General features: G+C 48.4%; 4 protein-coding genes across 4 annotated transcripts; 3 read left to right on the top strand and 1 right to left on the bottom strand.

The window, feature by feature from the left end:
* Positions 1 to 308: 308 nt before the first annotated feature.
* BKA55DRAFT_509016 (Alpha/Beta hydrolase protein) lies at positions 309 to 1,399 on the top strand (the record flags this gene model as incomplete). The annotated part of the gene is made up of 4 exons (XM_046187491.1): positions 309 to 429; positions 479 to 528; positions 580 to 1,249; positions 1,305 to 1,399. The coding sequence occupies 4 exons, from the start codon at positions 309 to 311 to the stop codon at positions 1,397 to 1,399; spliced, it is 936 nt and encodes a 311-aa protein (XP_046051231.1).
* BKA55DRAFT_324893 (uncharacterized protein) lies at positions 1,298 to 2,804 on the bottom strand. Its single transcript, XM_046185693.1, has 2 exons — positions 2,701 to 2,804; positions 1,298 to 2,647 (listed from the first exon to the last, which is right to left on the bottom strand). Exons 1-2 carry the CDS (start codon positions 2,723 to 2,725, stop codon positions 1,665 to 1,667), a joined length of 1,008 nt encoding a protein of 335 aa, XP_046051230.1. The 5' UTR covers positions 2,726 to 2,804; the 3' UTR covers positions 1,298 to 1,664.
* A 4,977-nt stretch (positions 2,805 to 7,781) lies between these two features.
* Positions 7,782 to 8,301, top strand: BKA55DRAFT_688671 (uncharacterized protein; the record flags this gene model as incomplete). Its single annotated transcript, XM_046199250.1, has 2 exons — positions 7,782 to 8,017; positions 8,070 to 8,301. 2 exons carry the CDS (start codon positions 7,782 to 7,784, stop codon positions 8,299 to 8,301), a joined length of 468 nt encoding a protein of 155 aa, XP_046051229.1.
* Positions 8,302 to 10,277: 1,976 nt separating this feature from the next.
* Positions 10,278 to 12,484, top strand: BKA55DRAFT_592906 (uncharacterized protein; the record flags this gene model as incomplete). The annotated part of the gene is made up of 3 exons (XM_046195465.1): positions 10,278 to 10,671; positions 10,729 to 11,997; positions 12,045 to 12,484. The coding sequence occupies 3 exons, from the start codon at positions 10,278 to 10,280 to the stop codon at positions 12,482 to 12,484; spliced, it is 2,103 nt and encodes a 700-aa protein (XP_046051228.1).
* Positions 12,485 to 12,682: the final 198 nt, after the last annotated feature.

The following is a 12,682-nucleotide window of genomic DNA, read 5'->3' as shown; positions in this document are numbered from 1 at the left end:
CTAGAATTTAGGATTAAGGTCTCAAGTCCTCTCATATCCCTTAGATGGGTTGCCGGTCTTGTCTGATACCTTTCATTTCAGTTCTTGCTGGTACATGGCGAGTACTCAGTCAGTTACCCCTCCAACATGACGTTAAATTCCAGCCTGGGCCTTGTACGCCAGGGTGCCCCTCCACGTGCAACGGGCAACATCATCTTCTTTCATTGTCTTTCAGCCCACAGAGGAGTCAGTACAGTACCGCCAACCTAGCCAGCCGAGAGAAAAAAGAGAAAGAAAAGAAACAAATAGAATACAAGGAGTATATCAGGATGGCTGACGCAGACAATGCTACTCGCGCTCCCGAGAGTGACGCCCAGGAAACCCCTGCGGCCAGCGACAACATACAAGCTCCAGTCGTAGGCGAACATTGTGTTTCTGACAGACCAACCCGTACCACACCACTCAGAATAGCTTCGCCGCAGGCCGCTAACAATCGCAGCTTCGGGCCAGTCCTCTACAGGCGAAATCATCAAGCTCAACGATGTCGATGTGCGTGGCCAATAAGCTCCCCAAGCTCTAAGCTGACCCTCCCTTACTCAGGTCTACGTTTCGAAACCAACCGACTACCCTCATGCGCCGTCGCGACTCCTCCTCCTTCTGACCGGCGGTACAGGAATCAAGTCTACCAACAACCAGATCCAGGCCGATAAGTTTGCCTCGGAGGGCTATCTTGTCCTCATGCCCGACCTCTTCGCTGGCGACACAGCTCCTGGTGCCACGGCTATTACAGACGACTCCACATCCATCCTCGAGCAGTTCAAGCTGAAGGCCGTAGAAGTTACAAAGTCATTCCTCATTGACATGTGGCTCGCCCGCGTCACAGATGAGAGGGTCATGCCCATCCTGCACAAAGTCATTGATGCTGCGCGAGAGCAGTACGCCGACACGATCAAGCAGGGCGACGGTATCTATGCCGCTGGATACTGTGTTGGTGCACGATTTGTTCTCCTACTTGCCAAAAAGACAAAGACCCCTGAGGGAGATGCAGAGAGTGGCGGTGTCAAGAACGGTCCTTTTATCAAGGCCGGTGCTCTGGCACATGCTGCTTCTGTTGTTCCTGACGATTTCAAGGACATTGGCGTTCCTCTCAGCTTGGTTTGTGTCGAGAACGACCCTCTCTTCCCTGATAGCGTTCGGATAGGGGGAGAAGACAGTTTGTCTGACGCCAACGTTGAGCATGAGGTTCAGGTTTATCCTGGAGTTCCACATGGTAAGATTACCTTAAATTCGAACCATAGTCCTTAGGCAACTAATGATTTCTTCAGGATTCGCAGTTGTAGGCGAGTACCAAGATTCATCAATCAGGGATGCTCAAGCCACAGCGTATGACCAGATGCTCAACTGGCTCAAGGCTCATTAACTTACAACATTATACCTTTTTCTTTCTCACATGCGGCGTGTAGGTCGCTGTAGTGATTTGCGTTTGTCTCTTTATTGATTTGGTTGAATATACGCAAGTGATAGGAATTATCATGGTCGGGGAAGATAGGCTTCAAGTTTGCACACCCAAAGTACTCGTGAATTGATATCCATGCTTTGACACTCAAATGAAAAATCGTTCTGAAAGTTAATTGTATGGACTAGATTGAAATTCCATATACTGAGGCCTGAAATCATTCTCTACCTTAGGAGATAGTGCAGATAATTTTACCCAGGTTCTTGGCATCTTCCATATGCTTGTGGGCCTCCTGAATCTGTTGCCACGGAAAGACCTCATCCACGAAGATCTTAAGCTTACCAGACTCGAAATCTGGCAGATATTGCTCCAGTCGGTCCCGTAGCTCGCCCTGGTAAGCCTCGTCGCGGCTCCGAAGAGTACTGCCCTCAATACGAAGTCGCTTGAACAAGATCTGAGAAATATCAGCATCAGGAACCTTGGCGCCGCTCAGAGTTCCCAAAAGCACAATGCGTCCATCACGCGCAGCGACATTCTGATTCTGCTGGAAGTAGCTTCCGCCAACAAAGTCAACGATATAGTCAACACCCTTGCCGCCGGTAGCCTTCTTGATCTCCTCCGCCCAGTTCTGCGTTTTATAGTTGAAAGCAGCTGTTGCACCGAGCTTCGAAGTGATAAAGTCGAGCTTATCCTGAGATCCAGCTGTGGCATACACTTCAGAGGCACCAGCGATGCGTGACAGTTGGATGCCGGCAACCGACACTCCTGAAGCTCCTGCGTGCCACAGGATGGATTTGCCCTTCGTGAAGCCAAGCACAAGATGCAACGCCTGAGTTGCAGTGATCCAAGCCTCGGGAATACCAGCACACATGGTAAAGTCGATGGAAGCCGGTTTGTGCAGCAACATGCGGGTACTGACCGCGATGTACTCGGCATACGCACCGCCGTAAGCTAACCCAAAGACCTCATCCCCTTCTTTGAAAGCGCCATGATCGCCGGGTCCAAAAGACTCAATGATGCCGCTGAATTCCACGCCCAATGTCTTAGGCGCCTGAGGTGGCAGCGGGTAAAAGCCTCGACGCTGGATGATATCCATGCGGTTAATACCAAAAGCTTTGATCTTTACGATAGCCTGCCCCTCAGCAGCAGAAGGTTTAGGCGTCTCGGCGTTGATGAAGAGGGCATCACGCTCGCCAGTGCCACCGTGGATATCTGGGAGGATTAGTTAGCCATCACAGTCTTAAATTGGCATGTTAGCCTCATACCGACTGCCTTGATGTACTCGGGCATATTTATTGTATCAGAAATGGTTTTCGATTGTTGAAAGTTGAAGTTGATGGAAGAATGTTCAATTATGAAGTCAGAGGCTCTGTCTTGAAGGCAACGCCCGCATTTCGCATTGCCTGCACCGAGGCAATGACGTACATTACTAATACAACTTTGCAGACGTCAATGGAAGCATCGGAGACGATGTTTGGCTTCCGCCGAACTTTCGGCCGGGAAGATCTCCATATGAGGGACCGACCCATTGTAAATATAATACACACGACATCTCTGCGTAACCAGACATATGTGAGAGTGTGTAATTGACGACGAGAGTGGTAGGTCTGCTGATAGCAAACTCGATTGAAACATAGGGTTGGATGAAAGGTTGATCCAAAATGTTTTGTTCGAATTAGACTAAGGGTCTTCTGAGACCGAGCCAGGCTGAGATTCTGTTTCAATTCAACCACAGAAACAGTTTGTTGTTGAGTGGTAGTTCTTAGGAACAGTCAATCAGTCAGTCCGTCAGGATCTACGCCACGAAAAAAGGAAGTTAATACTCAGCTAAGCTACGCATCCATTCACAAGGTATGAAAATCTCAGTCAATACAGGTTTCAAATACGGATATTTCTATATCAGTTCAGTCGCTGCGAAATGGAAAGCGACAATGCTTGGATTGAACAGGAATAGGCTAAGACCTTTCAGCACAATTTCTTTAACAGTCATGCAGACTTTTATACTGACAAAATCCACGATTCCAACCTCCGAATCGAACAGAGACGGTTTCACTTGATTGAAGTAGATCACCAGATAGATTAGCACATTTTTAATAAACAATACCTTATTATCATGACAGTCATGCCATCCGGAAACTCGGCAACAGCCAATATCGTTTAGTCGTTAGCCACCAGGGCATGAATCCGATAGTAGTTCAACTACTAGAGACTAGCCATGGAGAAACACCTAACTTTAGATCCTATTCCGCACTTCGAACCTAGGCCAAAAGTCCCGGCGATGGCAAATTGGCGAGCCCAATTATAGATCGGGTGCAATCAAACTACGGTTAGTTAAGAATCACCACTTGACGGACCGCGCTTTGGTGCCATTAGACTATGGACCATCGAGTACTGACTACTGTACGTTACTGAGTGGGCCTAGCAAATGAGGTCTTCCTGGTTGTCTGGGTGAGTAATATAAAACGAATCAGGCGAATAACACGCGTCAACGTCAACAAAACAACAAGACAACCTTGGCGTTTATTTTAAGTGCTCAATCGATACAGATCGAAATTTTCAATATGCAAAGCCACCGATGTGGTCATGCTACCGTAGTAAGCGTTACAGCGGGATAAATTCAAACGGTTAGAATGAAGCACCCGACATGGATGATCTGACGGCCAGGACAAGTGGTGGAAATGAAGTCCGGGTATACCTTTCCGAATATTATCATGCAGCCACGCAGATTGGGCGGCCAGAAACTTTATCACTGACAAGCATGTCGATACCTCTCAGTCGATGCTCGAAGTGGGCTTGAGAGGCTTGCGGGAGATCCAACGCCTTGCTTAGAGTGTGAGCGGGAAGAGACATAAAGGGATGGTGAGAAACCTTGGCACACCATTTAGGAAATGGAGACAAAGACTCGGGCATGAGATAGGAGCTTAAGAAAAGAAGCTTGTTCAAAGAGAGTTTCGGGCCCGTAAACCTACATGCTGCATAGCAATAGGCAAGCCATATCTGCTGCATTCCTTAAAGATAGGTAGGTACAGGAATTGATCGTATGCCAAGCTTTCGATTTCTCCATGGGACGCCTCGGATCGCATCGATCAGAGAACCTGGCCTCGCTAGCTTTGTTAGATTGAAAGGCGGCCAAAAGCTTGTCGTTGACCTTCAGAAGACTACTGTATCCGATAACCCCTGGACACTGATTCTCATTTCTGTGGACTTGAGACGTGGGTCGTCAACTAAACTTACCAAAGTGATAGTCGAAACTAAGACAAGACAGAGCTGCCGAACCGAAAGACCCATCAAGAATCCATGACTCGAAAGAGGTTAATGGGGAAAATACGAGACAAGGATGATGCTTTCGATACTCAGTTTGGAACCGAATTGCCTCGCCTTGTATCAGGGGATCTCGCCTCGATTGAATTCAATGCTGGCCTCGAAAGCCAGGGGAGTGAACAAGCCCTCATCTTCAATTAAAGATAAGGCAGCGAAATGTTATAGATGTTCAGGCAGTCTGATAACTAGACACTGTTTTAGTGGTTCAAATGGAAATTATGGAGGGTTGCTAACAAACAGAACCGTCGAGCCGCCTTATCATCAGTACCTTATCCAAGGTGATATCTTACGGACTGACATTGATTTGCTTACCGGAAAGTGATCAGCAAGTAGAGAGTGGTAAATAGGTAGGCTAGCTAGATCTGACATGACAAGGGAGCTTGTATGGGTGGGTGTCAAGACCTTGACCGTCAGACGGATCCGACTGTTTTGAAGCATTCAGGGACAACCACGGAGCAGCCTGAAGAGGAAAGTCAACAGACCTCGATTCCGTTGCCAACTCAGGGTCTGGTCCACCTCCAAGACATTGTGTGGACAGCTAAGATATCACCGCCTTGTTCTTCAACAACTTCTGTGCGACCATATCAAGGGCCTTGAGTAACTCTGCTGCTTGAACAAGCTGTCGGTGTGGCGGTGGCAGCCATGTGTTCGCTGTTGCTTGGGTTCAGTGAGAACTCTGTTTATTGTTCCGGGCTTCCAGCTTAGACCGCCCCCAGGTCTCCTAACCCCTGCTTCACATGTGTGCGGGAACCCATTCAAGCCATTGACTACCGCGTGGATAATTACCCACTGGAGCGTCCAAGACTATTCTGCGCACGGTGCGTGCCGATACTGTCCAATGGATATCGGAGAAGACATTGCCATGAACCAATCCTTGCGGTCTTATCAGTTTACTCTATGCTATTGGATTCAAAGCTCAAGCATGGCATGATCAAGTGGACCAATCAGATGATAGCACCAACTCATGGCTTGTGGCGATTATTGCCAGGGTGGATAAGTATGAGGTTCCCGCTACTACATGAACGGGTGATATTCGCTGCAGCTTCAGATGAAAGCACAATTAAGGTAGATAAAGGGTGGGTCAATTTCATTGGAGTGGACTTGTCGAGCCGTGGATGCAGGCAGTAGCGAATTCTGCAAAAATCAGGGGATTGGCAAGACAGCGGGAAGAGATTTGTTCCTGCATTAGCGTTGCATTATGCCAGGGGAACTGACCAGTGAACGTGCCCAGAATAGGAAGGCCAAATTGTGGGTGCGTCGTCTATTGGACATTACCTGGTGAAGAGCAACGGGGTGGCTGCCTCGCATCCACGCGACAGTCCGTCCATGCTTTTCATTTGATCTTCATTTTTTCTAAAGTCAAATCATTAGATCTTCGGAAACAGCAAATCCTTCGATACGTACGCATTGAAACTTGTCGATCGATCAGAGTGATCAGCTTTCGAAACTTCCTTGGCTACCAAGCATTATCTGCAATTCAGTCTCATTCATTATCGTACTCCATGCGTTCTTGAGAAATATGATTCTACTTCAAAACAGGCAAGAGTCAAAATGTGTGGCTTTCAAGAGGGAAAAAATCATCATGACTCCGGAGTTCTGGTCGTACCACTGTGATATTCGACGTGGAACGTCGGTCCGCTTCGGCTCATCCGATGATAATTATAGACGCAAATCGCTTGCCTCAGTAGGCTCAGCGATATCAGCATGGCAATACTATGTACACAGTACCTTCTTCCTCGCAATATAACCCGGTATTATTTGTCTATTTCTAGTGTGATATGGGGGAGTAATTTCGGTTTGAAGATTGGAAGTCGAACATGCATATCCGTAGGCGCTTTGGATGTCCGCCGACTTCCAGGTCCCTTTCACCCCTCAAATGTTTGGCAAGACTGACTGGTTCCTTTTAGCTGTCTCGGTGATAATACCCGTCAGAGCGCAAGACATCCATTTCCATTTGCCGGGGTTCCCACACCAGAGCACGAGGCAAAGTGGAAGGGCCTCCTCCCCACACACACACGTTCTCGGGGCCCGTTCTCAGCAAAACACCCCTTTCTTGTCCTTGGCTGACAATCTGAAGTACGGAATCACACAATATCAACAGTCAACACTATCTAAACGGGGCTTAGAATGTCTCTCTCTGTTCAGCAGGCTATCAAATCAGGAAATGCATCAATACCAGAGGGTGTGATAAAGAACCCTCTAACAAGTGCATTGTCTCTTTGATCCAAAGACATGGTCTAGAAATAGTGCATTCGATTCAAGAGAGTTATAGCTACTGGTTTCAAGCTTGAATCAGTGTATGGTTATTCTGTTTTTTGTTTTTTTTTCTCTGCCAGGAAGTTGCCCAGACGCCAGCGTCCAGAAAGATAAGAAACAACTCATGAACTTATGGTTGTACAAATGCTTGACAGTGCAATAACTACACTTGCAATCCTGGCATGATTTGCCCCTATGGCTCAATAACATGGCAACTGGGAGAAAAATTGAAGCGTCCCCCCAAGCTCATGTCAATCCCTGCCGAGCTCATTATGGTAGTGCGCCACCGGAATAATGAGCCTAGATGAGCCCTATCTTTGTCTTTTCCTGGCTCTCGTCTCGTGCTCGTCTCGCCTTCCGCTCTAGACTTGCACGGGGCCTCTGACACTGGATGAATGGCCTGCTCGGACAGGTTTTAATTAATCGCTATTCTCAAGGACCCCCCTATGCCCCATATCCCCTGTCGCTCCAGGTCCCACCCTCCATTACTGATTCATTGCGGGCCACACCCACACCCCCCATATCCAAAATCCCATCAACCTCCAGGGCTCCCTATCGGTCCCTGTCGAGCGAAGACCTCATCTTAATATAAAGCTCAAGTCCTCCAGATCTCCAGGAATTTTTTTTCCCTTCCCTTCCTCTTCACCCACACACATTCATTCGCTACCATACCTTGACTTTTAGTCAATTTCATTCGTTACAGCACATCTACAAACTATACAACTTTCGAGTTACCTTAATTTAATCCCAACCCAACCCAACCGTCAAAATGAAGTTCGCTGCTGCTCTCGCTTTCGCTGCTGGCGTCGCTGCCCACGCCAAGAACGTTACCTACACCACCGAGGTCGTCACTGCCTACACCACCTACTGCCCCGGTCCCACTGAGATCGTCCACGGCGACAAGACCTACACTGTCACTGAGGCCACCACCCTCACCATCACTGACTGCCCTTGCACCGTCACCAAGCCCGTCATCACCACCTCCGCTGTCGTCTGCCACGACTGGTAAGTTATATCCAACATCATCAGCCTTATCAAAATACTAACAGTGTCTCAGCCCCGCTCCTCCTCCCGCCCACCACGGCAACAACTCCACCATTGTCCCCGTTTACCCTACCGGTAAGCCCGGCCACGGTGGTGAGAGCGGCAAGCCCGGCTCTCCTGCTGGTCCCGGTGCTACCCCCACCGCTGGTGCTCCTTCCGAGGTCCCCACCGCCGGTGCCGGCAAGGTCGCCGCTCTCTCCGGTGCCGGTCTCGCTGCCGTCGTCGGTCTCGCTGCTTTCCTGTAAATCAACAGCTAGCAAACCTATTCCACGTCGTGCCTACGATGCTTTACGCTCAGTAATACTTGATTCGCGTGGGAGCTTCCATCATTCGTGATGGAGTGGTGTGGGACAGTTAGCGATGGTTTCGTTTCAGTTGGGGATGCAAGCGATCTTTCAGGGAATGTATAGAACTTTTTATTTTGGGTTACGAACATACGACACGGGAGAACCGGTATACCTCTGCAATGCTCTATGGAGTCTTGTCTAATGATGGCCACGCTTTGCAGGAGTTGAGACATTCTTGTATATGAGTTTTGTCTCGGTGTTCGGAAGGAGCTCGCATATTCCCTGTGTGTGAGATCTTCTTTCGGGGCTGGGAATATAATGTGTTTTTTTGCCTTGAGCAAAACATGACGATATTGTCTAGCTTCACTCGCGGTTCGTCTTTGTTTCTGCTTCCATCAATAACTTCAAGAGACGCATTTCCAACCTCGAATCTCCTTTCCTATTGATACATATTTTTGGGATGCCAAGTGTCTTTAATATTCGCAGTCAGGATACTGGTGCACATATATATCCCTAAAGCTAGGCGTGTTTATGGTCTCTTGTCAATTAGATTCAATGTTGTTGCGAGCCTCCGGAAAACCATGTATCATAGTCAAGGCAAAGCAAGCATTGCTGAGAGGCCAGTTTTGGCTCGGCATTTTTAACTCTGTTGTCGTGTTTGCGCTGTGAAAATGTCTTGGGTCTTTGTTTCAGTCTTTAGTTATGTGCCGAGACAAAGCTAACGTTTGTTCACTTGATAACTTACCCGTGCTTTGGTACTGGCAGGAATGTGGTATAGTATAGAGCTGCAGTACCTCCCTATGAAGAGCACTTTTCATCGAGCTTGTCAAGTACGTTCGTTCACTTCAAAGGGCCCAGGGGCTGTTGAGGGGCGCATGATTTCCTGTTACTTTGGTAGATTTGCGCTTGGTTACCGAAAACATGTACTTTCACGCAACACGACATGGAATCGAACAAAGTACCACCAATGAATACAACCACCGCATAGCTATGTCTTCTCAGCATACGAAGAGATTACATTTTCTAAATAAATAAATAAAAAGAGTCCCTTAATGCGGTGAGGCATACCGTCAAGGTCACCCTGTCACATTGTTTACCTAAGAAGTGTACTACAGCAGTAGATCAGAGCTACAATCCCGAATATCCGGGATATCACCGCCTTAGACATAAACCACCAAATAAACTTTACACATTACCAACGAACACAGCAATTATTAACTATCACGGCTCGGCCTTATACCGATCCGACCGTTACCGGTAAGGCCTACCGGACAAATGGGACGGCCATCCTGGCGTAATGCGGGGGAGGTTTCTCGTATGAAGCCAGCGAACCACTTACACTCGCCCTGCCAAGCAAGCTGAGGAGAGCCGCAGCTGGTGGTAGGGATGGGAATGAGTTTGAGGGAGGAATCATCTCGTTACAATGTTACTTGGCACTGCCAGTCTTCAATAGTGCAAGGTAGTTTTCACTGGACTCACCTCGCCTTAAGATACATTACCTATCTCCTCACTTAATAGCACTTCCTTTGATCCGATATTGCTATTCATGTATCAAAGTCAAACTCCCTCACCTGGACTTCTCTCATCAAACTTGATCTTTGAAACCTCCATTGGACGGTTTTATTGTGGAGGAGATCGTCGTCCAGGCAGAGTTATTTATACACCGTCACAGACGGCCCGGAATTTGTCGGTAACGAGGCCCGATGCCGTTGAGCCTAAGACAAGCCATTCAATTTATCATATACACTCGTCCCCGTAGCCTATCGGTCTCCCCTCCGATATGCCCCTTTCATCATCGTGGCTGTTATTTGTTGTCAAGATATCCTTCCAAGCCAAAACCATTGGGGTCGACAAAAGCACGAAGTTACTCATCCCTATCATGCACAGCATTAAAAAAAGAGCTTAGGATTCAGGCTAAAAAAGAGTTACCAACGATGCCTCACAACCAGGAAGATCAACATATTCAGGACGAGGTACTTCGGCATAGTCTTGAGGACCCTGAAGACTTCTGGAGACACCAAGCCGAGCATCTTCACTGGCACAAGCCATACTCTTCAACCATCCAGCTCACCCAGAAAACCCTCAAGAACGGTGTCACACACGACAGCTGGGAGTGGTTTCCAGACGGCGAAATATCGACTTGTTACAATTGTGTTGATCGACATGTACTTGATGGACATGGTGATTCCATCGCTATATACTTTGACAGTCCTGTGACAAACACAAAAGCAAAGTATACATACAGTCAGCTCCTTCGCGAGGTTGAGACTCTCGCTGGTGCTCTCAGAGAGCAAGGCATACAGAAGGGCGATGTAGTCATGCTGTACAGCGAGTAGACCATGTACCAATCCCCATAGTACTGCAGGCATCTAACATGAGTAATAGTGCCTACGATTCCCGCGGCCGTGATAGGTATTCTTGCTGCCAATCGACTGGGAGCTATCCATTCTATCGTGTTTGGTGGCTTTGCCCCTAATGCTCTGGCGCAACGTATCGATTCATGCCACCCTGTCGCTATTCTGACGGCGTCTTGTGGTATTGACGGCAATAAACCTCCAATTGCATATAAAAGCTTGGTAGAGGAAGCAATCCGGTTGGCTGGTCATAAACCCCATAACGTTATTGTCTGGCAAAGGGATCAGCTCCATTGGAATCTCGGCCGCGAGGCTGGTCAGCTCGACTGGAAAAGATTAGTTGACAGTGCCCGATCTCGAGGAATCAAGGCGGACTGTGTGCCAGTCAAGAGCACCGACCCTGTTTATATCATACATACTTCAGGCACAACTGGATCCCCAAAGGGTGTACTGCGTGATGCTGGTGGTCACGCTGTTGGTCTGCACCTATCCATCAGCTATCTATTCAATATTCATGGACCTGGATGTGTTTCTTTTACGGCCTCAGATATTGGCTGGATCGTCGGCCACTCATACATCATCTACGGCCCGCTCCTCACGGGAGCTGCAACTGTCCTGTACGAGGGCAAGCCTGTCGGCACCCCTGATGCCTCGTCGTTTTGGCGAATAGTTGAAGAGTATAAAGTCAACACCATGTTTACAGCGCCAACAGCTTTACGTGCCATCAGGCGCGATGACCCCAATAACCAATCCTTCATCGATTACGGCAAACGGGGTGCTCTCAAGAGTCTACGAGGTCTCTTTCTCGCCGGAGAGCGCTCCGAGCCTACTCTTATTGAGAGTTACCAGCAGCTCATGACCCGATATTGCGCTGAAAACGCACATGTAGTTGATAACTGGTGGTCCACGGAAGTTGGTTCCCCCATCACTGGGCGAGCGCTTGTCCCACACGCTGGTAAACATCGGAAGACGGACGTTCGTGGACACCCCCCTCCTTGCCTGAAGGCTGGTAGTGCTGGGAAAGCAATGCCAGGCTTTGACGTTCGTATCGTGGATGATGAGGGCAACGAGGTTGAGAGGGGATCCATGGGAAATATTGTCCTGGCAATGCCTCTCGCTCCAACAGGATTTCGCACTCTGTGGCAGGATGAAGAGCGCTTCTGGAAAGGTTACTTGAAAAGATTCGAGGGAAAGTGGCTAGATACTGGTGATTCGGGCTGGATCGACCAGCAAGGCTATATCCATGTGATGGCACGCAGCGACGATGTTTTGAACGTCAGCGCCCATCGTCTATCCAGTGGTATGTTTCTATTTCTTCCCGTTTGAATATGGGCTAACAGTGCCCAGGATCCATTGAGCAGGCCATTGCAGCCCATCCTCGTGTCGTTGAGGTTTGCATTATTGGCGTACCAGATTCACTCAAGGGTCAGCTTCCTTTCGCCTTCGTAGCGCTTTCGGGACAAGGCTGCGCAGATCCAGCAGTACCAAGTGAATCAGTCGTCAAGGAAATACAGCAGTTAGTCCGCGGTCAGGTTGGTGCTATAGCCTCATTGGGCGGTATCATCCAGGGCAAAGGAATGATCCCCAAAACAAGGTCTGGCAAAATGCTACGACGGGTACTCAAGGAGATGGCGGAAAACGCTATTCGTGGTGACTTCGAAAAGGAAGTGGCGGTTCCTAGCACGATTGAAGATGTGTCGACATTGGCTGTTGCTCGTGCCAAGATCAGGGAGTACTTTGAACGAGCAGAAACCGAGACGGATAGTATGGTGAAGGCTCGCCTCTAGAACGGGTGTTTCTGGTAGATGTGAGTGGCATGATATTGGTGGGAAGATACAGTGACTCGATTTCTTTATCAAGCGTCAGTTACAGATTCGGTAGCGGCCTTTAGTTAGACCACGTCATGCGGAGCCAAGTTAGCAGATGAGGCTCTCATGAAATTCCAGACACTCATTCTTGTTACAACTAAAAAATTGATGGTTTCT

This window comes from Fusarium redolens (assembly GCF_020744475.1).
Source record: "Fusarium redolens strain MPI-CAGE-AT-0023 chromosome Unknown BKA55scaffold_6, whole genome shotgun sequence".
Taxonomy (NCBI): Eukaryota; Fungi; Ascomycota; class Sordariomycetes; order Hypocreales; family Nectriaceae; genus Fusarium; species Fusarium redolens.
Note: the sequence above shows the minus strand (reverse complement) of the source record. Positions and strands in the feature narration are given on the sequence as shown.